The 25,620-nt window shown below is 45.3% G+C and overlaps 1 protein-coding gene and 1 non-coding gene across 7 annotated transcripts in view; both read right to left on the bottom strand.

The window, feature by feature from the left end:
• SPATS1 (spermatogenesis associated serine rich 1) overlaps window positions 1-24,237 on the bottom strand; it is a 44,395-nt gene extending 20,158 nt beyond the window's left edge. For 4 of the 6 annotated variants that reach the window (XM_061146839.1, XM_061146842.1, XM_061146844.1 and 1 more), the window contains exons 1-2: window positions 3,013-3,151; window positions 2,569-2,745 (exon numbers count right to left, since the gene is read on the bottom strand). In XM_061146839.1, coding sequence (XP_061002822.1) covers window positions 2,569-2,683 — 115 coding nt within the window. In that variant the 5' untranslated portion in view covers window positions 2,684-2,745; window positions 3,013-3,151. Of the gene's footprint in view, window positions 1-2,568; window positions 2,746-3,012; window positions 3,212-24,159 lie in introns of those variants that run through there. The other 2 variants (XM_061146841.1, XM_061146840.1) reach the window with 2 other exon arrangements.
• TRNAW-CCA (transfer RNA tryptophan (anticodon CCA)) lies at window positions 8,307-8,379 on the bottom strand. Its single transcript has one exon. It is a non-coding gene; the product is annotated as a tRNA-Trp (tRNA).
• Window positions 24,238-25,620: the final 1,383 nt, after the last annotated feature.

Below are 25,620 nucleotides of genomic sequence, written 5' to 3'. Positions count from 1 at the left end.
TATCATAGCATTTACTTATGATAATACTTGCCCGCAGGTTTTAACAGGGACTGCCTTTTCTAAATAGTTCACATTGTATATTGTATTCGGCCACTAGGGGGACTGGCAAATTCACCAAAGCAAGGATTGTTTGCTAAGGATGGTATCAGAGGGGGCCCTCTCACAAGTTTTGGGGTTTGTTTTATTTTGAGAGGTAAAATGTAAATATATTATGCAACCCTAAGCAGCAAGCCAGTGAAATCATATCTACAAATTTAGCCTATTCTCCTGTTTACTTAAGAAGTTTTGTGATGGCAACATTCTGGAAAGCGGCCTGCAGCTGCCTAACAACAGACTCTGCAGACTTTGACCAGCAAGGGCCAGAAGAGGGGTCTGTCTGCTCAACTGGCACTTCTCCAGACCCGGCTGACTTCTGGGAATTCCTAGAAGAAACTCAGCCTCAAACATGACCTGGAGACACTTAAGCCTGACCCCAGGCTGCCTCTCCACATCTCCTCAGGTGGGAGAAGAGGACTGGAAATGCAAGTCCGAACCCTCCCATTCTGATATTGATGCCTCCACTGTGTAAAGTAACATCAAGTTACTTTCAGCAAGTCAGTGACCTGTCGTGCCCAGCTCACAATTGCCGGCCCCACCTCTCTATCTAGCACTGTAGCCTGAGACATGGTAAGTTAAAGAACATCCTTCTTGAAAGGGTCACCATTTATCATGCTCATTGTTACTCAAATGCAAAAGATATCCAGTGAGCCATGAACTTGAAAATCCTAAGTCAAAACACTTCGGGACAAAAAAAAAAAAAAAAATATATGGTCCAACCTAAGAGAAAGTTTTGATGACTAGAAAGGAATCGAGGGGGGAAAAAAATCTGTTTCAGACGCAAGTCTGTTTCTTTGGTACCATCTGTGAAATTCACAATAATTATTTCCATTTCCGTTAGGCAGGAATAACACCTTACGTAACCAAGGCACTTTCACAAGGCTTGTCATCTCAGCTGAGTTACACAATAGCACTGTCTGGCGGGGAGCAAATAATACAGCAAGCCAAGTTAGCTTCTTGTGAATACTCTTTAACCAAACGCTCGGTTTCCAATCCCTGTTTATCTGCTCGACAAACAAACGAAAGATCTAGGACAGTGGTTTTTAACCCTTTTTTGAATCACAGACTCCCCCCCAAGAAATAAAGAAAGTCCTGGGTCCTCTCTGCTGGAAAAATGCATACACACCCAGAGTTGTGCACTCAGCCTATGCTGGTTCATGGATCCATGCTCCTTTCCTTACTGAAACCTGTGGACTCCATGTGAAGCTGAGCTCAGATGTGGTCTCCTGAGTGGATACACCTCTCCAGCAGAAAAGGAAGCCATGGGTCTCTGGTTAATGTGGCGTGGCAACCTCAGGGGCTGGTGTTCTTCCAGGAGCCCTAACCTAGAAACCTGAAACCCTTTTACCCACCCTTAAAATAGCAGCATCCTTCTTTAGACCTGGTCAACCTGAAAACTGCAGAACATTCTGGAGCTTAAAGCTAGAATCCCAGAACCTTTTTCTCCTTGCTGAACTAGCCACATTGGGCAATTAGTGGCTCTAATTTCTACTGCTCCACTGGCCCCTGCTTGTAAGAAAAAGTGAAAGTCTGAGTCATTCAGTGGTGTCCGACTCTTTGCCCCCCATGGATGGTAGCACACCAAGCCCCTCTGTCCATGGGATTCTCCAAGCAAGAATACTGGAGTGACAACATGTCATTCCCTTCTCCAGGAGATCTTCCTCACCTAGGGACTGAACCACGGTCATTGTGGGCAGATTCTTTACCATCAAAGGCACCAGGGAAGCCCCAGTTGTGGGTAGGTAGTAAATCATACCGCCACCATCTCCCTGCACTTGTAAACGGAGGGAATCACAGACCTGGAATACAGAAGACCAAAGACTAAGATCTAATGGGCAGAGATGGAACGTTCTACACTCTCTTTTTGCAGCATGAAGGCTACCCACTTACATGTAGTCACTCGGGGGTTTTCTGAGAGACTGTGGATGTTTTGCTCCACAACACTGTTCTCTAAAGGCAAATGTACCCCTAAACATTCTCTTCAGCCATAAAAATCAATCACAGAGCGAGCGCCCATCCACTGTTTAATTTAAACCTTTCATTAAAGTGTTCCTCATTTCTACCTGAGCTGTCCCATCCAAAAAACAGTTCCACAAATCTGATACACGAGCAAAGAGAAAGAAAAAGAGGGGGCCTGGGTTTGGAGACCAGAAGACTCACGTTAAATCCCAGCTTTATCATGTATTGACTCACACACTGGGCAGGTCAGACCTATGTCCTCCTTCATTCTTTGTAATATACCTCTCGGTGAGATATATCAGGAGATCCAGGGAGGTCATTTATGAGAACTCCTAATGCTGCTCTCTGCCTTACCAGATCTTGGGTTAATACAGGCAGTATCAATACAAATAGTCCCTATTACAGGGTCCCAAACTAGCCTTCTTTTAAACGTCAAACAACAGCTTCTGGCTCAGTGTACTTAGGTGGAGCAACCAAATCCCAGTCAGCCTTCCAGATTTTTTTAAACTCAACTGTATCTCTTCTCTCCCGTGGTGATGTCAGAGTCTCCTTTGTCTTGAACCTTCTTCAGGTCTCTGCTGTGGAGGGGGCGGAGACGACAGCCCCCAGGACCGCTTCCAGCGTCCATGGACTCAGCCGTGCAGATGCTGATTTAAATATTAAAAAGCGAGCCGGAGACAAAGAAAAGACCTTTGTAAAAAAAAAAAAAAAGTATCAATCAAAGGAAGCAGAAACTTCAGGGGCCACTGAAAGTCGAGAGGGCAGGGCTGGCCTCTTGATCAAGGCTTCCCTCGCTTTCTCTGATTGGGCGTTTCCGGGTTCGGAGCTCCCGGCCCTCGCCCCGCCCACCGAGAGGCTCCTTCCCTTCCTCCGCTGGGTGGTCCACCCCTGCCCCCAGCGGGGGCCTGGCTCTACGCTCCGAGGCCTCCAAGGAGGATACGGCCGACATCAACGCACCAAACCCAACCGGCAGCCGAACTGCAGGCCGAGGATCCGAGAGCCAAGGGCAAGAGGGACGCCGCGGCCACCTGCCTCACCCGCGGAGGCGCGTTCCGGGGTTGCCAGGACACCGGCCCAGCAACGCGCGCCGCCGCCTCCCGCCAGGCGGTGCTTCCGGGTCCTCTGAGCTTCCCCCACCGCACGTGATGGAGTCTTTTGAAGGAGCAAAACCAGAGTCTCTAGCCCTGTCGGGCGTGGTGGGCAAGGACCAGTGGAAAACTGACTTTGTGTTTATGATTTTTTTTTTTTTTTCTTTTTCAGAACTGTGGGGACTTTCCTGGTGGTCGAGTTGCTAAGACTCCGGCTCTGCCAATGCAGGGAGCCTGGGTTCCATCCCTGATCAGGGAACTATCCTGTGAGACGCAACTAAGACCCGGTGCAGCCAAGTAAACAAATAATTTATTTTTTTAATTGTGGTTCTTCTTCAGGCAATTTTCATTATCGGAACTGTAGCCTCTGGTGGCAGTGAACGATGAGCCCTCCGCAAAGCTTGCAGATGCCGTCTTATAACTGGCATTGATTAGACAAGATCACCTAACACTTCAGAGCGTCTTTTCTGGGCCAGGCGCCCTGGTGGATGTTATCTTCCTTAAGCAGCCAGCTGCATTTTTCAAAATAGAAAGCTGAGTTTGAGCAAGGGCTTGCTCAAGGTCACCCAGAAAACTGAGATTCATTTCCAAGTTTTCTCACTCCAAATCTACCACTCTGTCCATCATACCAACTTAAATTTATCTTACTTAACTCTTATCAGCAGCTAATCAATCTTGCAGGCAAACCCTCTCTCCGACTCTAGTTTAAGTCCCTCAGTTCAAATTCTGATGCAATTTTTCCCTTGGTGAAGTGGAAAAAAATTAGACTGTGCTTTTATTTTAATAAAATTTTTACAGATTATAAAACAAAAAAAAATAGTCCTTCTAGAAACCTTGAAAAAAATTTAAAAGTATTGTTGCCCAGCTAACATTAAGATGCTGCGATGCCAGGAAGGCAGAGATTTTTGTCTGTTTTATTCACTGCTATACACCAAGCACGTAGCACAGTGCCTGGCACATATAGGCACTCAATAATCACTGTTTAACAAATAAATGGGTGGATGGACTATTGATTTAAATGACCTGAGCTGAACTCCTCCCTCTTCTGTTTTCATCCTCTTGGAAAGAGACCAGGTCTCTAACCTGCACCATCAGGTTTCAAGACATCAGGATGGACAGCAGAGCCCAAACTCTCTCATCCTAGATGAGCCCTGCGTACTGTAACTCCTAAACCTTCCCTTACTCTGCAGCTTTAAAGCCTCCTGGGCCACTTTGCGTTCATCCCTTGGGCAAGTTTTAAATGCCTCCCATCCTGGGCTGAGGTCTGGCAGGGCATGGGAGTCACCCTAAAAGTTCTTGGGGGCAGTGGAGCTCCAGAAGCTGCCTGGCTGCCATGATTCAGCAGTAGAGGTGAGGGTTTGGATGCTCGGTGCATCCAGAAGCTCAAGGCCTCCTGAAGCTCCTGGAAAAGCCTGTGGGTACAGCCCAGAGGGCGAGGGCCATCCAGCAAAAAGGGCTTATCTGGGGGTTCTCACCAGCATCCTCTCTCTCGGCTGCGTCCCCCCAAATCAAGCCTGGCACAGAGGTCACCGCAGAACCCATACGGAAACAGAAGGTTGATGCAGAAAGCGGGCTGATCTTGGGCCCCTGAAATCAACCTTCTCAAGGGCTGTAGGGCCCTACTTGCAGCTCTGCAGCCTGGGATCCTGCCATGCCATGAGCTGGGTCTGAGTGAGCTGGCGGAGGGAGGAGGGGTCCGGAATGAGTGGGGTTGGGATCCCAGGGCCATCACTAGCACATATAGGGTTTAGTGCCTAAATAGGGTTTTTTTTTTTAATCGATGTTTTTGTGGGTCATAAGTTGTTGTATATCAACATTTTCATGATCCAACCTAACCATAAAAGGCAAATGCTTCTAGGAGGTTCCATGGCGAGGTGGAAGGAAGGTGAGCTAGACCTTAGCCCCACCAACCCCTCTGCCCTGCAGAACCTCACTTTACAGACTGGGGGCTCAGCTCTGAGAAGGGACAGCAGAGTGAGGCAGTTGGTGGGAAGAGGTAAACCTGGCAGGTGTTGCAGACACTGGTTAGGGAGGGCCAGTTCTGGTTTTTGCTTGGCCTGCTATGAATCCAGACCCTTTAGAACAAATAGTGAGGCAGTTATAGGAACTAGGTGGGTGCGTGCTTAGTCGCTTCAGTCATGTCAGACTCTTTGCAACCCTATGGACTGTGGCCTGCCACACTCTGTCCATGGGATTCTCCAGGCAAGAATACTGGAGTGGGGTGCCATGCCCTCCTCCAGGGGATCTTCCTGACCCAGGGATTGAACCCTCATCTCTTCCGTCTCCTGCATTGGCGGGTGAGTTCCTTACCACCAGCGCCACCTGGGAAGCCCAAGAACCAGGTGCCTAGGGAATTACAGGAAACCAGACAGCAGAGGGGGAATCAAATAAATTCTACCCCTGTTCCTTTGGGGTCTTGAGCAGAACACAGGGAAGAAACCTGATTCTAGAAGGATGGCATTGTTTGATAGTCAAGCAGTCAGGGGCATGGTAAAATGCCTCTTGTGTCTGATAAACCTCAAGAGTTTCCATCTAAATTGGGGGGGTCCTTAAACATTAACTCTCCCCCCAGTTGCATGGCAAACAGTGCATATATGGGAACCTCTTTTCTCTAATGTCAAGAAAAAGTCCCCACAAACCCATCTGACATGCATGTCCCACAAACACACACCAGAGGGCAGTGTAAACCAGGACATGAGGGAAAAAATCACAGAGCCTCCTACAAAGAGGGCGCTGGGGAAATGGGTGTTGGGTGAATTACTGATGCACCGTTGTCTTTGAAAACTTTCAGTGGTAGACAGAGGGGACCTGGCAAATGCGGTTGGGAGGGAGCATTTGTACCTCAGAACCTGCTACCACCGCCAGCTCCCAAACCCTCAAGGACCTCCTATCAGGTCAGGTCAGGAAACAGCTTCCAAGCACCTCCCATGTGCGAGGCACTGTGCTAGGGGCAGGGATTTGAAAGTGAGTAAAACCCAGTCCCTTCTCCAACTGAGTGCCTATAATGTGCCCATCTCTTTACATTCCTTATCCCATTTGACACTCACAATGGCAAAGTGCTATAAGAATCATCCCCATTTTACAGATGATGAAAAACAGACTCAGAGGGGGTAAGATATTAGTCCCACTTAGGGCATGCTAAGTCACTGCAGTTGTGTCCGACTCTGCGACCCTATGGACTGTGGCCCATCAGGCTCCTCTGTCCATGGGATTCTCCAGCAAGAATATTAAAGTGGGTTGCCATGCCCTCCTCCAGGGGATCTTCCCGACCCAGGGATCGAATCCATGTCTCAAGTCTCCTACATTGGCAGCCAGCTTCCTTACCACTAGCGCCACCTGGAAAGCCCACTACTCCCACTAATAACTGGCAAAATTGGAGTTTAAACCAGGTCTGTCTAGATTCAGAGCTGGGGCCCTCGCTACTATGAACCTTCTTTCTAAAAAAAATTCATGTATGTATTTATTTGGCTGCTCCAGTTCTTAGTTGCCTCATGTGGGATCTAGGACCTTTGTTGCAGTATGTGGGATCTAGTTCCCTGACCTGGGATCGAAGCCAGGTCCCCTACGTTGGGATCGTGAAGTCTTAGCCATGGGACCACCAGGAAGTCCCCAGGAGCCTTCTTAGTGTGTGCTCTCCCAAGGTGACTAAGAGGATTAATGAATAAACACATGTAAAGTGCTTAGCACACCCTGCCCATGGTAAGAAGCCAAGAAGTGTGCACTTTTGTTAAGAGCACTTCCTTCTGTGACTGCTTTCTCTAACTATGAAGTGCCAACTCAAATCTGAAGCAAGGGGCGCTGAACAGCATCTGGCCTGTTCTATCAGAGAATGGCGAGGAGAGAAAACAGTAGATGTGATTTGCACTTTTGCAAGTTGTTGAAGAGCTTCCCTGGTGGTCCAGTGGCTAAGACTCTGAGCTCCCAATGTAAGGGGTGCGGGGTTTGATCCCTGGTCAGGAAACAATCTCACATATCGAAACTAAACACTTCACGTGCCACAGCTAAGAGTTTGCATGCTGAAACTAAAACCTCATTCCACAGTGAAGATCAAAGCTCCTGAGTGCCTCAACTAGGACTTGTCACAAAATAACTTTTTTAAAAAAGACATACTCAGGAACGTTCTGTCCTTAGATCACTCATAGTTTTATTATTCTTTTTTTGCTGGTTTTATTTTTTATACAATTTTTAAAGGCTACACTCCATTTGGAGCTATTACATTAATACTGGCTATACTCCCCTGTGTATACAACATAGCCTTGTAGCTTATCTTACACCCAACAGCTGGTACCCCCCCCCTCACCGTTGGTCACCACTAGTTTGTTGTCTCTATCTGCGAGTCTGCCTCTTTCTTGTTATATTCACTAGTTGGTATTTTATAGATTCTTTTATTGCTCCATTGACACAATGTGACCATAAGCCGAGGTAGAGCCCCAAACTGGAAGTCTAGACAGGTTAGGAATCAAGCCAGTACTCCCTGGAAACCTCTCAGATGTTGGCAACAATGAACAAAGACAGCAAAAAGGTGCAGTGCTCATCAGAGGCACAGGGGATGTGTGTGTGTGTGTGTGTGTGTGCGCGCGCGCACGTGCACCAATGCGCACGCATGTGCATGCATGCACTCCTCTATCCGAGCTGCAGCTGCAGCATGCCTTTAGCTCTTGTCCACCTCATTCTTATTCTCAGAGGCCTTTCCCTACCTCCTGTCTCCTCAGACCCCACCACCACTTCCTTCCTTACTCATATGTCAGCCACCTACTTCACTTGCCCTTTTTCTCTCTGCTTCCACATTTTGGTCTTTGTATGAGTCAGCTATTGCCACAGTACTGCTCTGTAACAAACTTCCCCCAAACTCAGTGACCTACAGCAAGTATATATTCTTATCACTCATGAGTCTAGAGGTAAGCTAACCTCAATCTCCTTCAGGCTGCAGGTCAGATTGGCTCCAGGGTGTCCCTGAGATTCAGCTTCATTCCTCAGGTTTTGTCTCATTCTCCTGGGGCCCATAGCTCCCCAAGTAATGTTCTTCTTTTTTTTAGTATTTATTTTTAATTTATTTATTTGGCTGCACCAGGTCTTGGTTGCAGCATGAGAGATCTTCGTTGTGGCATGCAGAATCTTCAGCTGCAGCACTTGAACTCTTGAGTAGTGGCTTGTGGGATCTAGTTCCCTGACTAGGGATTGAACCCAGGTCCCCTGCATTGGGAGCTTGGCGTCCTAGCCACTGGACCACCAGGGAAGTCCGCACGAGACATGTTCTTCTCATGTCAAATGCCATAAGCATGAGAGGAGTGTATAAATTAGCACACTGCCCCTTCCACCCATATTCTCTTGGCCAAAGCAAATTACGTGGGGAAACTCAAAATCATTGAAGTGAGGACGTGCACTCCATCCACACCCAGTGGGGGACAATACAGAGTCCTGTGGTACAGGGTGTGGATGTATAATCCCAGTACAGGGAGGGCCTTATGAACTGAGAACAATATCATTTCATCCCATGAGTTTCATGTGCATCCTCAACAGTTCCTCCAAAACTTACATGGGGTTAGGAGGCTGTTTGTCCTTGTTACATACAAAATATCTTCCTCTTCAGTCATCTCCAGCTCCTATAAGAAACCGTGGTCCATTTTTCTGATGTCTGCACTGCTCACTGATTCATGAAATGGGGCTCTGGTAAGAGTAAGGCCTTGGCTGCAGGACTCCCTGCTTCCTCCACACCAAACGGCTCTAGAGTAAGGCGTGGACATGTCCTTCCAACACACTCCAATCTTTTTGAATTCCTATTCTGCTTTTTCATTTTCCAGAAATATTCTAAATTAGATGTGCCTTTCTCCTGGATGAAACAGGCCTTGATGACTTCCAGATGTTCCTTCCTCATCTAGATAGGATTCAGATTCAGGGAAGGGGTCAGGTCAGAAAGAGGCATGACTGCATACTTAACACATTTTGATTTTAAACAGACACTCTTGGATACAAAGCCCTCAGATTCAGAAGAGTCTTTCGGAGCAGAGGAAGAAACGTTCAGAAATCATCATAATTGGAAGCAGCATCCTTCAAACAGGGCTTAGATTTATTCTAAAAGATGGCATTCGCATCACTGCTGAGCACTCATTCGAATGCACTTAGGGGGAAGGAACCCACTTATTACTGTGACGGGCTCGGGAAGTTAACTGTGAATGTGGCAGCTCTTATTACTCACACTGGAGGCTGTGGTCTGACACTGAGACATTAGTTGCCTAGCAGTTTCTCATGGGAATGACAGAAAATAAGAGAAAAATCCATGAGAACAGTCTTCAAGGCACCATGGCTAGCTGAGGACTGCCATCACACAGGTAGACATTCATAAACTTGCACTGAATAAAAAGGAATGGACGACACACGGTGTCCGGTCTTGGGACCACAACCAGTCCACTTCATATTAAAGTCCACAGCCATACAGGAGGTCCCTGGAGTGGCCAAGTTTATAGAGACAGACAGAAGAACGGTGGTTACCAGGGGCTGGAGTGGGGGACAGGGCGTTGTTCTTTAATGGGTACAGAGTTTCAGTTTGGGATGATGGAAAAGTTCTGGAGACAGACAGGGGTGATGTTGCACAACAACATAACTGAACTTGATGCCAATGAATCATATACTGTACTTAAGAATGGCTAAAATAATAAATGTTATGCATATTTTACAATAAGCATGTTTTTAAAGTCAGTGACCGCCAGAAAAATCTATCTAGCAGTTCACCTAAGTGGACTTTTCTACAACTATGGTGTATTTCAATGACTTAAAAAAATTTGTTTAACTGTCGACACAATTTGTAACGGTTAATTTACAGTTACTACAAAATACTGGCTATATTCTCCATGTTGTACAAGCATCCTTGAGCCTGTCTTATACCCAGCAGTTTGTACCTTCCACTCCCCCACCACTGCACAGCTCATGGGATCTTGGCTCCCCGACCAGGAATTGAGCCCACGCCACAGCAATGGAAGTGTCAACTCCTAACCACTGGACTGCAAAGGAATTCCGTTCAATGACCTTTTTAAACAACAAAGAAATAACTACAAAAATGAGAGATAGAAATAAGTGCTGTGCGAACTTACAGTTGCTTGTACGCACTGCTATATTTAAAGTGGATAACCAACAAGGACCTACTGTATAGCACAGGAAACTCTGCCCACTGGCAGCCTGGATGGGAGGGTAATTCGGGGGAGAATGGATCCATGTATATGCAGGGCTGAGTCCCTTCCCTGTTCACCTGAAACCATCACAACATTGTTAAGTGGCTATAGTATTGTTAGCTGCTCAGTCGTGGCCGACTCTGTGCAACCCCAACGACTGTAGCCTGCCAGGCTCCTCTGTCCATGGTATTCTCCAGGCAAGAATATTGAGTGGGTAGCCAGTCCCTTCTCCAGGGAACCTTCCTGTCCCAGGGATCAAACAGAGGTCTCCTGCACTGCCAGCAGATTCTTTACCACCTGAGCCACCAGAGACGCCCCATACAAAATAAAAAGTTTTTTTTTTTTTTAAAAAAAAAGAAGTGCTGAGAAGACAATCAAATCAAGTAAAACAACAGAGCATGAAGGAGGGAGAGGCAGAGCTCAGGACACGGCACTTGCTAGGCTGTGCTACGGATTTCATTCTCTATTAACATCAGGAAGCAATTTTATACCTTTTTTTTTTTAGGGAGAGATTAGATTAAAACTCAGGTACTTAGTACAGCATGCCAAATAGTTACTACTCAACATATTTATCTATTATTTGAAAGAGGACAGTGTTAACTCATCCAGGATAAATCAAAGTCTTCTCATTTATAATTGAAATTCAAAATTTTAGCAAAATTCAAGAGATTTTTGTTTTGGTATTTTATTTATTCCATCGTTAGTATTTTTTTTTAATCTGGTCACAAAGTTTTGCATAAAATGCAATCAATCTTTATTAAAAATCAAATAAAATACTGATATGTATATATATTGGGCTTCCTGGTGGCTCACATGGTAAAGAATCCAGCTGCAATGCAAGAGACCTGGGTTCGATCCCTGGGTCGGGAAGATCCCCTGGAGGAGGGCATGGCAACCCACTCCAGTATTCTTGCCTGGAGAATCCCATGGACAGAGGAGCCTGGTGGGCTACAGTCCGTGGGGTCGCAAAGAGTCAGACACGACTGAGCGACTAAGCACAGCGCAGCACATGTATGCATATGTGTGTGTACATATGTGTGTGTGTACAGTTATACATGTCTATGTATAACTGTATGTATGCACGTGTGTGAAAGAAAATAATTTTCCTTAAAACAAAATTAAAAGCAATGCTTTTAACTCTATCAGCATAAACAGCTGGATTTTGGCTTTGACTAAAATCAGATAAAATTAAAGCCAGGTCTTAACTTTGGGGACTGAAGGGGCAAGAAAAATGTCTGGAGCGAAACTCCAAGGAAGCCAGCCTGAAACCACCATTTGGGGAAAGAGTTCTCGTGACCGCCCGGCTCCACTTCTCCTTGCTTCTCCTCTGTGTTCTACGAGTCACCCCAACTACCATAATCTGGACTCTTTTTCAGAGTTCTACTCTCTGGGGGAAAGAAAACATCAGTTGTCTGTCAGGCATCAATATTTCTGCAAGCCTGCTCCAAAGTCTTTAATTACTGACTCTCTCTGTCTGCCAAGCGCCATCTAATACCTCCAATTTGTCATCCTCACAGTCCCCTGCTAGGGGAAGGGTAACATCACCATCCCCAGCACTGACAGCCAGACTTCGATAATTAGCCCGTCATCCGTCAGCCTGTCACTGAGGACAAGGAAGAGACAGAGAGAGAAAAGGGGAGGGGGGAGGAGCGCTGACCCTGCTTCCTGTGGGCACCGCTTCAATTTCTCAGGCTCCTGACTATTTCTGCTTTTACCACTATTGAAAGATGAAAGAAAAGACCTTGAGAAAGAATAGATACTTGTATAGGTATAACTGAATCACTGTGCTATACACCTGAAACTAACACAACAATGTTAATCAACTATACTCCAATATAAAATTTTTAGTCAAAAATTAAAAATAGGACTTCCCTGGTGGCTCAGTGGTGAAGAATCTGCCTGCCAATGCAGGAGACGCAGGTTCAATCCCTGGTCCAGGAAGATTCCACATACTGCGGAATGACTAAGTCCAGGTGCTGCAACTATTGAGCCTGTGCCCTAGAGCCTGGGAGCTGCAACTACTAAAGCCCACATGCTTTAGAGACTGTGCTCTGCAACAAGAGGGGCCATTGCATTAAGAAGACCATGGATCGCAACTAGAGAGTAGACCCCACTCACCGAAACTAGAGAAAAGCCCTTGCAGCAATGAAGACCCAGCACAGCCATAAATAAACAAATGTTGTTGTTTAGTAGCTAAATCATCTCTGATTTTTTGCAGTCCCATGGACTGCAGCACATTAGGCCTCCCTGTCCCTCACTGTCTCCCGGAGTTTGCCCAAGTTCATGTCCATTGAATTGGTGATGCCATTCCAACCATCTCATCCTCTGCCACCCTCTTCTCTTCTGCCTTCAATCTTTCCCAGCATTAGGGTCTTTTCCAGTGAGTCGGCTATTCCCATCAGGTGGACAAAGTATTGGAGCTTCAGCATTAGCATCAGTTTTTCCAATGAATATTCAGGGTTGATTTCCTTTAGGATTGACTGGTTTGATCTCCTTGCAGTCCAAGGGATTCTCAAGAGTCTTCTCCAGCATCAGAGGTCAAAAGCATCAATTCTTCAGCACTCAGCCTTCTTTATGGTCCAACTCTCACATCTCTATTTGACTTCTGGAAATACCATAGCTTTGACTTTATGGACCTTTGCCAGCTAAGGGATGTCTTTACTTTTTTAGAAATAAAATTTGAAAAAATAAAGATGAAAGAAAAGGCATTCAGCTGAAACCCTCTGATTGCTGGAAAGTATATCCTAGGGAGTATTTTCTAACCCACATCCCAAGACAGCACCATGACCACCCAAGGTTATCTGGAGTCTCTCTCAAAGAAGCGAGGAGCTTGAAACCAGAAGAAAAGATGAAAGGGGGGAAACTCAAGGTGTCAGTTCCTTGGCTCACGTCTCTCAAGGCAGAGAAATTTCTGAACGAGCTTTTCAGGTCCAACCTCCATAAGACACAAGTACTTGTCTCTTTAAAGAAAACTTCACCCTGCCAAGAGCGGGAACAGCAGCCAGCAAACCTTCTGATTGCTCCTCCTAAGAGCCTTCCCTGATGCTCAAGTCAGGGCAGGGTGTGTGCCCATCAGCTTGATCACTTTTATATCCACTTGCTCATCAGTGTTCCCGAGCCCCCTGATCCCCAAGCCCAATTGTCAGCTCCCTGAGGACAAGGGCACCATCAGCCTTGTCTGGCATGAAGTAGCTTTTCCATAAATATTTGTGCAACTGAACTGAATTTACATTCTCTCTTTCCTCTCTTTATCACATCAACCAAGCGGAGTGTGTTCTTTTTTCTGCTAGCATTTCGAAAGTTGCTGGGGATGTTTCCAAATAATTAAAATTGCTCCCATTAGGCCTCAAAACTTGTTACTGAATTATTTCTAAAATGCTCTGAATATTTCCTTGACTTATTAACAAAATACAGCAAACATAATGTAGCCTCTCCTTGATGTCCTGGGTGTATTCATCAGCTTGTGAGTTTGTCCACACTAAGAGCTTCAACAACAAAGCTGGTTTCTCTCCCATACGACAGTGCAGGAATGAACAGTCCAGGATGCCCTTGGTGACTCCACAGGGTCGGGGACCCAAGTTCTTTACATCCTTTGCTGTAACCGCTGGGTGTTTCCCTATCCCCTGAGACCGTATCCCAGCCCATGAGAGGAGCAGCAAAAGGGCAGAGCTTGCTGATCTGGTACATCCCACTTCTGCTCCTAGCCCAAGGGCTACACGGCCAAGCCTCGCAGTACGAGACCCAGCGGCGTGGTCCATAGAAAACCTGGGGATTCCATTACTAAGAGAAGGGAAAACTGAATATTAGGGATGGTGTCTGCCACAACCATCTTGATAAACGGAATCATGCTCCTCTATTGTGCCCTGTGGTTCCTGAAAGGACAGCTGAAATGTGCGAGAATGACTCATTAACAGAGACCAGACTGCTGGATGTGACTGGTTCCTCAGACCCCACTAGATCCCCAGTCTGTCTCCCGATGTTATACACATGCTTCTAGTGGCCCTAATTCTTGATCTGCCGAGAGTGAGAAAACCAAACACCATAACTGTTTAGAATTGTATGTGCCAAACACACACACATAACACACATCAGATGGGAGGTGAGTAGACGTGGTTGATAAGATGGGCCTTGGAGCCCAGTTGTGTGGGTTCAAATTCCTGATTACCATTCATTGTGTGTGACCTTAAGCAAGTCACTTAACCTCTCTCAGTTTTTTCATCTGTAAAATGGGAATAACAATAGTAACTTACTTCACTGGGCTGTTATGAGGACTAGATAAGTTTTTATATATAAAGTAGCTTACCTGGTATACAGCATAAGCCCAATAAGGGACAGCTGTTGTTATTAATATGAAGTAAGTTACTAATTCCACAGGTCGAGTGGCAAAGACACTCGTTTGGTTTCTTTGTTGGTGGTGGTGTTGTTTTTGCTTTTGTTTTATTTCTTTTTTGGTCATGTCACTTGGCCTGTAGGCCCCTGAAGTGAATGCATCAAGTCCTAATAACCACAAGACCACCAGGGAATCTCCAAACCACCAGGGAATTCTCAACTCTCCTTTGAAGTAAGCTTTATGAGCTTTAGGGCAGTACCTTTCAGTGCTAGAGGCTCTCATCCCTCACCCCCAGGATCTGGGCTAAAGCCGCTGGAAGCCAGAGGGCCAGAGAAATGGAGTGTCATGGTGAACTGGAATCAGCTTGAATTTTGATATGTTTTATCTCACTCACATCCTGCATGCATTTTTAATGGCGTCTCAAAGACGAACACAGGAAGCCAAAAGCAAAGGCAAATTGCATTAACGACAAGATTCCTGATTCTGTGTTTACTTTTTCACTCTGCAGACATCCTTACAGACAGACAGTGGCTGGCCCCATTTCAGGAAGGGATAATGGAAACCTGCATTCTAATTTATTAAACACTTATTGAGGAAAGCGCTTCTCATCATACGTCTCTAGACCAAAGCCAGAGTGACCAACTCTGTCCCTAAAAGCCTGAACGACAAGAAGCAAGGAAACCACAGGGAACTGAGACCCTCTGGTGAATGAGCGGAGTTGCAGCCAGGAGCCACAGCCATTATAGGATGCCAGTCTTTTAGGATGTGTTCTTGGAGACAACATACTTTTGCATTCCCAAATCCCACAGATAGGCAGGGTCTACCCAAATACCTCTGTGAAAAGGGAAAGAGAAGATGACAAACTTAACTGTGTAGAATACATGTGCATGTGTCCATGCATGCTTCAGTTGTGTCCGACTCTTTGAGACCCCATGGACTGTAGCCTGCCAGACTCCTCTATCTATGGGATTCTCCAAGCAAGAATACTGGAGTGAGCTGTCATTTCCTACTCCAGAGGCTCTTCCCGACCCAGGGATCCAACCCACATCTCTTATGGTTCCTGCATTGGCCGGCAGGTTCTTTATCACTACCGCCACCTGGGAAGCCCTTAGAATACACACAAAACAGAAGACAAGAGAGGTGTTTTCTGGCAGTCTAGTGGTTAAGACTCAGTGCTTTCACCGCTTGTGGCCCAGGGTTCAGTCCCTGATCAGGACAATGAGATCCTGCAAGCTGTGAGTTGGCAGCCAAAATAAAAATTTTAAATAAAAAAGCAAAGAGAAGTAAAACTAGCATCAAAGTAAAGCACCTTGATGGCAGAGTCATGTGCATGATAAGACACATGTGCATCATTAAGACACAGAGTCCCGGCTCTCACAGCATAGTGCTGGTCTTTGAAATTCCAAATAATCAGGGACTACCAACACCTTAAAATTTCCTGTCTTGATGTGTTCCAAGGAACTGGACTGAATTGTCTCATATTAACTTATAGCCTCTTATTTTACATTTTAGTTGTTAATTTTTTGGTAGGAAATGCACTTACACCGCCTGCAAACACCATAAAAAGACAGCTCAGCTGGTAAAGAATCCACCTGCAAAGTGGGAGACCCCAGTTAGATTCCTGGGTCGGGATAGGCTACCCACTCCAGTATTCTTGGGCTTCCCCGGTGGCTCAGATGGGTAAGGAATCCTCCTGCAATGTGGGAGACCTGGGTTCGATCCCTAGGTTGGGAAGATCCCCCTGGAGGAAGGCTCCAGAATTCTTGCCTGGAGAATCCCCAAGGACAGAGGAGCCTGGCAGACTACAGTCCATGGGGTCACAAAGCGTTGGACACGACTAAGCAACAAGCACACACAGCCTGCAAAACCGGAACTCTGAAAAAGTAGACAAAGAGGGGCTTTCCTGGTGGTCCGGTGGTTAAGAATCTGCCTGCTAATGCAGGGCACATACGTTTGACCCCTGGTCCAAAAAGATTCCACATGTCACAGGGCAACTAAGCCCGTGGGCCACGACTACTAAGCCCACGTTCTAGAGCCCGTGCTCCTCAACAAGAGAAGCCCGTGCACCTCAAATAGAGAGTAGCCCCCGCTTGCTGCAACTAGAGAAAGCCCGAGCGCAGAGACGAAGATTCAGCACAGGCAAGAGTAAAAAAATAAATAAATTTTAAAGTAGACAAGGAAAGCCTCCTTCCCACTGTATCCATGACTGGGACGGGCCCCACCTCCCCTGCTCCCGCAAAACCACTGCTCTTCCTTCGTATTCCTTTCAGAGCGCTACAGGCAAATACAGATGTGCGTTTTTTCCCATCCGTTGTACACAGCAATAGCGTACAACTCACACTACTCTTTTCACTTTTGGAGATCTTTTCATAGCATTTCATACAGAATTTCTTTATTCCAGGTTCTCTCAAGGAAGGAAAAAACACTATACATGAACCCCTGGCCTTGGTCAACTCTGACAGGAGAATGGATTCTTTTTTTAGTACAGATGATTTACAATATTGTGCTAGTTTCAGGCATACAGCAAAGTGATTCCATTATACATATATTTTTTAGATTATTTTCCATTATAGGTTATTATAAGACATTGAATACAGTTCCTGTGCTATACAGTAAATCCTTATTGTTTATCTATTTTATGTGTAATAGCTTTTTTAAGCCCACACTCCTATTAATCCCTCCCCTGCTTTCTCATTTGGTAACTATAAAGGTAACTATTTAAGTTTGCTTTCTCTGTGAGTCTGTGTCTGTTTTGTACACAGAGTCATTTGTATTATATTTTAGATTCCACATATAAGTGATATCACATGTGATTTGTCCTTCTCTGTCTGACTTAACTTCACTAAATATAATATTCTCAAGGACTATCTATGTTACTACAAATGGTGATTTTTCATTATTTGCATGGGTAATATTTCATGTACACATACCACACCTTATTTACTTCTTTGTTTGTGCTGGGTCTTAGCTGAGTCACATGAGGTCTTCAATCTTCCTTGCAGCATGTGCGATTTTTTTAGTTGCTGCCTGAGAACTCTTAGTTGCAACATGTGGGATCTAGTTCCCTGACCAAGGATTGAACCTGGGTCCCCTGCATTAGGAGCAAGGAGTCTTAACTGCTGGACCACCAGGGAAGTCTCTGTACCACATCTTCTAAAAGATCAAAACTAACTCAAAAAGATACATGCATCCCAATGTTCATAGCAGCAATATTTAGAATAGCCAAGACATGGAAGCAACCCAAGTGCCCATCATCAGATGACTGGCTTGAGAATGGATTCTTAATTGAGAAGCCCCTAGGAAAGCTGCCCAGACACTTCCCTCAGTGAGCACCACTGGCTAGTCAAGCACACTGCTGAGCCACAGGGCTGGGCTCCTTGATACGCTCCCTATATCTTTAGCGTATCCTTTAGCTCCCTATATCTTAGCGTATCCTTGATACGCTCCCTATATATATATCTTCCCTCTGCACAAAAGCATCTTGGGCCCATGACACAACCCCATCACTCACAACCACGCTTAAATGAAACTGCTTACTCTTCAGTTGCTTTGCAATACACATGCTCTTCTTCTGAAATTACAGAAATGTGTAATAAACACTGCTGCTGCTGCTAAGTCACTTCAGTTGTGTACGACTCTTTGCCACCCCATGAATTGTAGCCCGCCAGGTTCCTCTGTCCATGGGATTCTCCAGGCAAGAATACTGGAGTAGGTGGCCACGTCCTCCTCCAGGGGATCTTCCCAACCCAGGGATCGAACCTGCATCTCTATGTCTCCTGCATTGGCAGGCAGGTTCTTTACCACTAGCACCACCTAAGAAGCCTGTAATAAATACTACTTTTTAAAAAAATCAGTATCTAAGTGACAGTGCTCTGTTACACATGACCTGCAACTTTTGAGACCTTTTCCCTACTGTCTAAAATAAATGCCTCTAAATTCATTCTTTTTTTTATTTTTTGCCAGGCTTCACAGTTTACTGTATCTTATTTCCCCGACCAGCAACTGAACCCACGTCCTCAGTAGTGAAAGCATAGAGTCCTAACCACTGGACCACCAGGGAATTCCCTCATCCTATTTCTGATGCATTTCACAGTCAGCTGCAGATATCAGAACACTTTACCCCAACAGTTCAATATTCATATCAACTAGATTCAATATTGCTTTAGTTTTTTTTAAATTATAAACCATACAATTTTTAACTGATGCATAGTTAAATCGATTTACAATGTTGTGTTAATTCCTGCTCTAGAGCAAAGTGATTCAGTGTACATATATATATTCTTTTTCATATTCTTTTCCATCAGGATTTATCACAGGATACTGAATATAGTTCCCTGTGCTATACAGTAGAACCATGTAGTTTATCCATTCTATACAGACTAGTTGGCATCTGCTAATTCCAACCTCCCCAATCCCCCCTCCTCCCAACCCCCTCCCCCAACCCCCTCCCTATTTGCAACAACAAGTCTGTTCTCTGTGTCTGTGAGTCTGTTTCTGTTCACTGTGAAATGTTTTGACATGAGTTTTGACAAACACTTACAATACCTCAGTAAGCCAAGATACTGCTGTTGTTCTCTTTTCTATATGCCAATTAGGAAAAGACTGCTCTGCTAGGGGCTGCAGCTAAGACGATGAGCAAATAGCCCATAAGACTCAACAGTAGGGGTCCTGCTTTCACTCAAGAAGGCGCCGTAGGACAGAGTGCACAGAAAAATGCCACGCTCCAAGCTATCAAAAGTCCAGCTGGGAAGGGTAAACGGAAGATAGGAAAAACTCACAGGATTAAAATCCAAACAGACCCAGAGAGACCAGAAACCCTGAAAAGGGTCTGAATTAAATAGTCTGAGTACTTAACTGGCTGTTTATTTCTACCATCATCTTTTCTACTTTCTTAGCACCTCCTGCCCCCAGCCACAGATTATTTTATGTACTTCTGACTCTTGCTACAGGTGGCACGCAAAGGTGTGGCTAAGAAGTCATGGAAGGGCTTCCCTGGTAGCTCAGTGGTGAAGAATCTGTCTGCCAGTGCAGGAGACATGGGTTTGATCCCTGGTCTGGGAAGATCCCACATGCCGCAGAGCAACTCAGCTCCTATGCCACAACTTCTGAGCCTGTGCTCTAGGGCCTGGGAGCCACAACTACTGAAGCCCGTGTGCCCTAGATCCAATGCTCTGCAACAGGAGAAGCCACTTCACTGAGAAGCCTCAGCACCAAACTAGAGAGTAACCCCTGCTCGCTGCAACTTGAGAAAAGCCTGTACAGCAAGAAAAATCCAGCACAGCCAAAAATAAATAATTTTTTTAAAAAAATAGGAAGTCATGGAAAATAGCCATGGGAAAAGTGACTCGAGATGTCGCAACCTAACTCATTGTGTCATATGAAGAAAAGATCTGTCAGCAGAAGACACAGGGAGTCTAGAAGCATGGGTTCCACAAAACAGAAGACCAAGGATCAAGAACGCAAGAGTGTATCTTCAGCCCGTCCAGGGGAGAGTATATGCTAAGTCTGGCCAAGGTGAACATTCCAGTTGGATTTGCAGGTGTGTATCTGCCACCTTAAGTCAGTCATGTCAGCCACGCACTCCCCTAGTCACCTTGTTCTGCTCATCAAAGACGCTTCGAAGACATTCGTTTCTCATGCTCCTGGGAGACAGAAAGCAACGGCCAAGTGTCTGATCCACCCGGCAGTTTCAAGTCTCCTCATTCTGGCTTGTGTAGTAATCACCTGTGAAGAGGGCTAGCATGATCTGGGCCCAATGGGCCACTCATATTTATTTATTTTTATAATGTTTATTTATTTATGCCTGCACTGGCTCTTCATTATTGCACACAGGCTTTCTCTAGTTGCGGCAGTTGGGGAGTTACTCTCCAGTTGCAGCGCGCAGGCTTCTCATTGCAGTGGCTTCTCTTCTTGTGGAGCACGGGCTCCAGGGCGCGTGGGCTTCAGTAGTTGGGATATTCCCGGACCAGGGATCCAACCCATGTCCCCTGCATTGGCAGGCAGATTCTTAACCACTGGACCACCAAGGAAGTTCTTTTTTTTTTTAATTTTTTTTTTTTTTTTTTTGGCCAAACCACATGGCTTTTGGGATCTTAGTTCTCTGACCAGGGATCAAACCCAAGTCTGACAGTTAAAGTGTCAAGCCCTAACTACTGGACCACCAGGGAATTCCCACACTCTTTTCTGTCTTTTACCTTTAAAAGATATTTATTTGAAGTACTGTTCCATCAAAAAAAAGAAAAATGGTTTTTATTGGTTGGATATGGAATTCCAGGTTGACAAGGTGTTTTGTTTTGTTTTTTAAGCACTTTAAAAATGCCTTTCCACTGTCTTCTGGCCTCTGTTGTGGCTATCTAACATAATTTTAAAATGTTATAGGCACCGACTCAATGGATATGAATTTGAGCAAACTCCAGGAGATAGTGGAGGACAGAGGAGCCTGGCATGCTACAGAGTATGGGATGCTACATACATGCTACAGACTATGGGGTCACAAAGAGTCGGACATGGCTTAGCGACTGAAAACCAAGAAGCTAACAGTCTCTTGTCTCTTTTCTCCACTTTAAAATACCAAGCTTCCAAAGGAGGGAGGGCGGGGGGGACCACATATATACATCATTATGTTTTTGTTTAAGGTTTGTGTTTTAAGATTTGAGACATGAGGCTAACTAAGGCCATTAAATGAGCTAAGGGCCTATATGGATTGCCTTTAGAACTCAAATACAGCGCAAAGTTCAGGATTTCAACCATTTCCCTGCAAATGACCTTACTCATGCCAGCCCCCTCCCTCCATCACACTCAGACGGCAGAACCCCAGCCCTAACTACACCCAGTAATCTATGTGCTCTGTGCATGCACCTGAGCAGCTAAGCATGGATGGAGAAAATCCCATCATGGTGATCAGTCTCAGTTTAAATCAAAGACCTCAAATCTTAAATGAGCAGCTAACACTGCCAGCTAATCCTACCACACTTCCCCAGTAAATCTTCTCTCTTTCCAGGTGGCAATTTCACCTCTTCACCTCACTGCATACTGACAAGGAAATAGATGTCTGAGGACGAGTCCTCCCTAGTTTTCCCAGCCTAGATCCACTACCTACTGCATTTGTATCCACATCTCCTCCTCTTATTGTAATGGAAGGAGTGTCCTTGCTTGTGGCTACAGTTTGCACTGAACTTCTCAATCCCCTCAAGTACTTAAAAACTTGGCTACTACAATAATACTCTCATTCTTTTGCTTTGTCAGTTTCTTCTCTGTACTGGATCACACCCATGTGCATAGAAAGACTTAATGTTGCTGTTCTTAAAAATAAATACATTTCCTAGAGCCCATAGCCCCTTCCAGACTTTTTTTTCTGCTGCTCTTTTTCTGCAAACTCACTCCCAAGTTGTCTCTATTTCTCTGCCTTCTCATTTCCCCTTCTCACTTACTCCAATTGGCCTTTCCATCCCACCATCCCACTGAAAGTTCTCCCACTTTGCCCAATCCATTCATTAGGTCTCTGCTCTCATCTTGCTCAGCCATCAGCAGCACTTGAGGCAACTGGCCTCTCCCTCCTACTGGAATATCATCTTCTCTTCTCCAGGCTTTGGTATGACCTCACTCCTTCCAATTTTCTTCCTGATTCTCATCACTTTCTCAACTTTCCCTCCAGCACCTCAGAATACTGGGCCAGGACATGACTCTCCCCTCTTCTCCTCCATCCTGCTCTTCCAATAGGTAATCTTAACTTATCCAGGAGCACCACTGTACTAGTGATTCCCAGATCTACAGCCACAGCCCTGATCTTCCTTCTGCACTCCTGACTTTGATATCCAACACTGAGTGACATCTCTACTTGGATGTCTGAATTTAAACTTATTATGTCCAAAGCAAACTCTTGACTTCCCTTCCACAGACCTGCTTCTTCCCCAGGCTTTCAGAGGTCAGTGAATTGGCAACACTAGCTACCTAGCTGCAGGTCAGAAACTTAGAAGTTAGTCTTTTCTTTCCCTGGTGGCTCAATGGGGAAGATTCCCTGGAGAAGAAAATGGCAACCCACTCCAGTATTCTTGCCTGGGAAATCCCATGGATAGAGGAGCCTGGCAGTGACTTAGTGACTAAACAACAACATACATACATACATATACATATATATATATATATATATATATATGTAAAATCTCCACATATAGACGGAATCCAACCACTTTTGAGCTCCTGTCCATCACTTCTTTCCTGAACAACAAGGTTCTAACAGGTATTCCTGCTTCCCCTTTTGCCCCCACAGTTCGTTCTCTCCCATTACAATGATCTTTCAAAAGTGTAAATCAGGGACTTCCCTGCTGGTCCAGTTGTTGAGAGGCCACCTTGCAGCTCAGGGAACCCAGGTTCGATCCCTGGCACGAGAACTAAGGTGCCACATGCTGCAGGGCAACTAAGCCAGCCAAGCCAGGACCAGAGTCTGAGCACCACCACGAAGTTCCCACATGACTCAGTGACAATGCCTCGCATCCCAACTAAGACCCTACACATCCAAATAATTTTTAAGTGTAAATCAGATCATGTTGCTCCTCTGCTTAAAAACTGTCCCAAAGAACATTTTATCTGTACATATATATATTCTCCCCATCTCTGTCCTCTATAAAAAATCTAGAAACAAAGACCAACCCAGCAGCAATGAGCATCCCAGTACCTAATTAGTAGTGCTGAACTATCATTTCTCACTAAAAGTAACTACAATTTTTGGAAGCGGCTGATTCCAAGTTTGGGGTAAGAAATGTCTGGGGTCGGCAAACTTTTTCCAAAGAGCCAGGCAGTCTTTCAGATTTTGCTGGCCAAGAGGCAAAATCACGGAGATTATGGAGGTCCTTACATTACCATTTAAGACGTAACCATTTGAAAATACACAAGGACAAACGCGAGCATTTGGACGCCACTAAAGCTTGGGTTCCGGATCCCAGGTGGCTCCCACCCTTCCAGCCCCGCCGTCAGCGACCCCAGCCCTAGAGCTCCCCAGAGCTCTGAGTGGCCGCTGGGATCCGCAGCCTCTGGTCGGCGCCGCCTCCCCGTCTCCGAGCAACAGGCAGACGCAACTTCGAACCTCGCTAGGACTCCCGGAGGGGCCGCGGGGAGCAAGCACGTATGCGCACATAGAGCTGCCAGCCTCACACACCCTACTTTGGAAGAAAGGGGAGATCCCCAGAACGCCCAGTCCCAAGCAAGTCTTTGTCCTCACTATTCCCACAAGTCCTCTACCACACCCCTGTTACTCAACGTATGGTCTAGGAGGCCATGGGTACCAACAGCACTACTGAGGAACCTGTCAGAAATACAGAATTTCAACTTCATCCTAGACCTACTGAATCATTAGCTACAGGTTGAACAAGATCCCAGAAGATCCCTACGCATATTAACGTTTGACAGTGTTGCCTTCACAATCCAGATAAGGCAAAGCCATAAAAAAATACATCAACATAGGAACACCTCTTATAAATTGAACTTTTAACCTAGACACTAAAACATAGCCTTTAGGACTTACAAGCGGAAGTTCCCCGAGCCGAGTTCCTTATGCTTAGTAAGGGTGAAAATCCCCTTGTGTCTCCTCTGACCATCGGTCTAGGACGGAATGCATCACTGACCTCAGGTTCCTGCTCTAGGAGTCAATGGGGAAATCGGGAAAGACGATTTCCATTCCCAGAGTTAACTTCTCATGTATAAGGCAGAAAGAGAAGGTTCAAACATAGGGGCCCTTGGACTTGCCGAGGTCAGTCAGACAGCAACATAAGGGCAATCCCTACCCCAGGGAAGACCATACCCAAACCCAGCTAAACAACCCCCAGGAAACAGACATCGTTTATATTCTAAACCTGAAATGAAATTCCTATGAGTATTAAGGCAGTGGATGCGAACTCCTGAGAGAAGTTCCCAGGTCAGTAATTTCCCAGTCTGGCACATTCTCTCCTGTATTCATCTATCTTGAGAAACTGCAGACCATAAATTTAACTTCCTCATCTGATGACAGTGGCAAATCAGAGTAAGCACAGCCCAATCCTACAAGAACCACGTGGCTTGACTGGGAAATATTAAAAAGAGATTGATTTACCAGAAGATACCATATTCCAAAAAAGCATTTTTAATGGCAAGGATAAAACAAGATGGGGAGAAAACTGTTTTTCAAACAGAAAACAACCCAAAATAAAATCCATGATACATACTACAACATGGATAAGCCTTGAAAACATGCTAAGTGAAAGAAGTCAGTCACAAAGACCATACATTTTGTATGATTCAATTTACAGGAAATGTTCAGAATAGGCAAATCGTTAGAGACAGAAAGTAATTAGTGATTGCCTAGGGCTGGGAGGGATGGGGTAATTGGGGGTTAATAGGTAAAAGGTATGGGGTTTCTTTTGGAAGTGATGAAAATGATCTAGATATTCTAAAATATAAACAGCTAACAACTCTGTGAATGTAATAAAAGCCATTTGAATTGTACACTTAAAGTGGGTGAATTGTATGGTATGTGAACTATATTTCATTAAAGCTGTTTGGAAAAAAAAAATCCGTGGCTCCATTCTAGATCCACAATAATCTACAAATAAGGAGTTCCTACTATAATGCAGACTTTCTGGGCAAAATCTGAAGGGGGAAAAAAAAGTTGACGTCAGTCCTGAGGAGAAGCCCTAGCTAGATTTCTCTAGCAAAATACTCCCATTTCAATTTGGGGAAGAATTTCACAGGCTTGTCTCAAGATCATGAATCTCACAGAAATCCCCATCTGGCTTTAGGTTCCTGTTCCAAAAACACTGGAAAAACCAACAGAGGCAAAACATACTTTCAAAACAACACCTTTCATCTGCGTGGGCAAGGGAAGAAACAGGATGGATGTCTTGGGTTCTGTCAGAATACAAAGTTGAGAACTCACTGTCACTATAGAAACTCAAGTCCAAAAAAAGACCACACATTTCCCAAGGCTAACTCTCTTCAAAGTCCCTAAATA

The sequence above is a fragment of the Dama dama genome, chromosome 7, assembly GCF_033118175.1.
Source record: "Dama dama isolate Ldn47 chromosome 7, ASM3311817v1, whole genome shotgun sequence".
Taxonomy (NCBI): Eukaryota; Metazoa; Chordata; class Mammalia; order Artiodactyla; family Cervidae; genus Dama; species Dama dama.
Note: the sequence above shows the minus strand (reverse complement) of the source record. Positions and strands in the feature narration are given on the sequence as shown.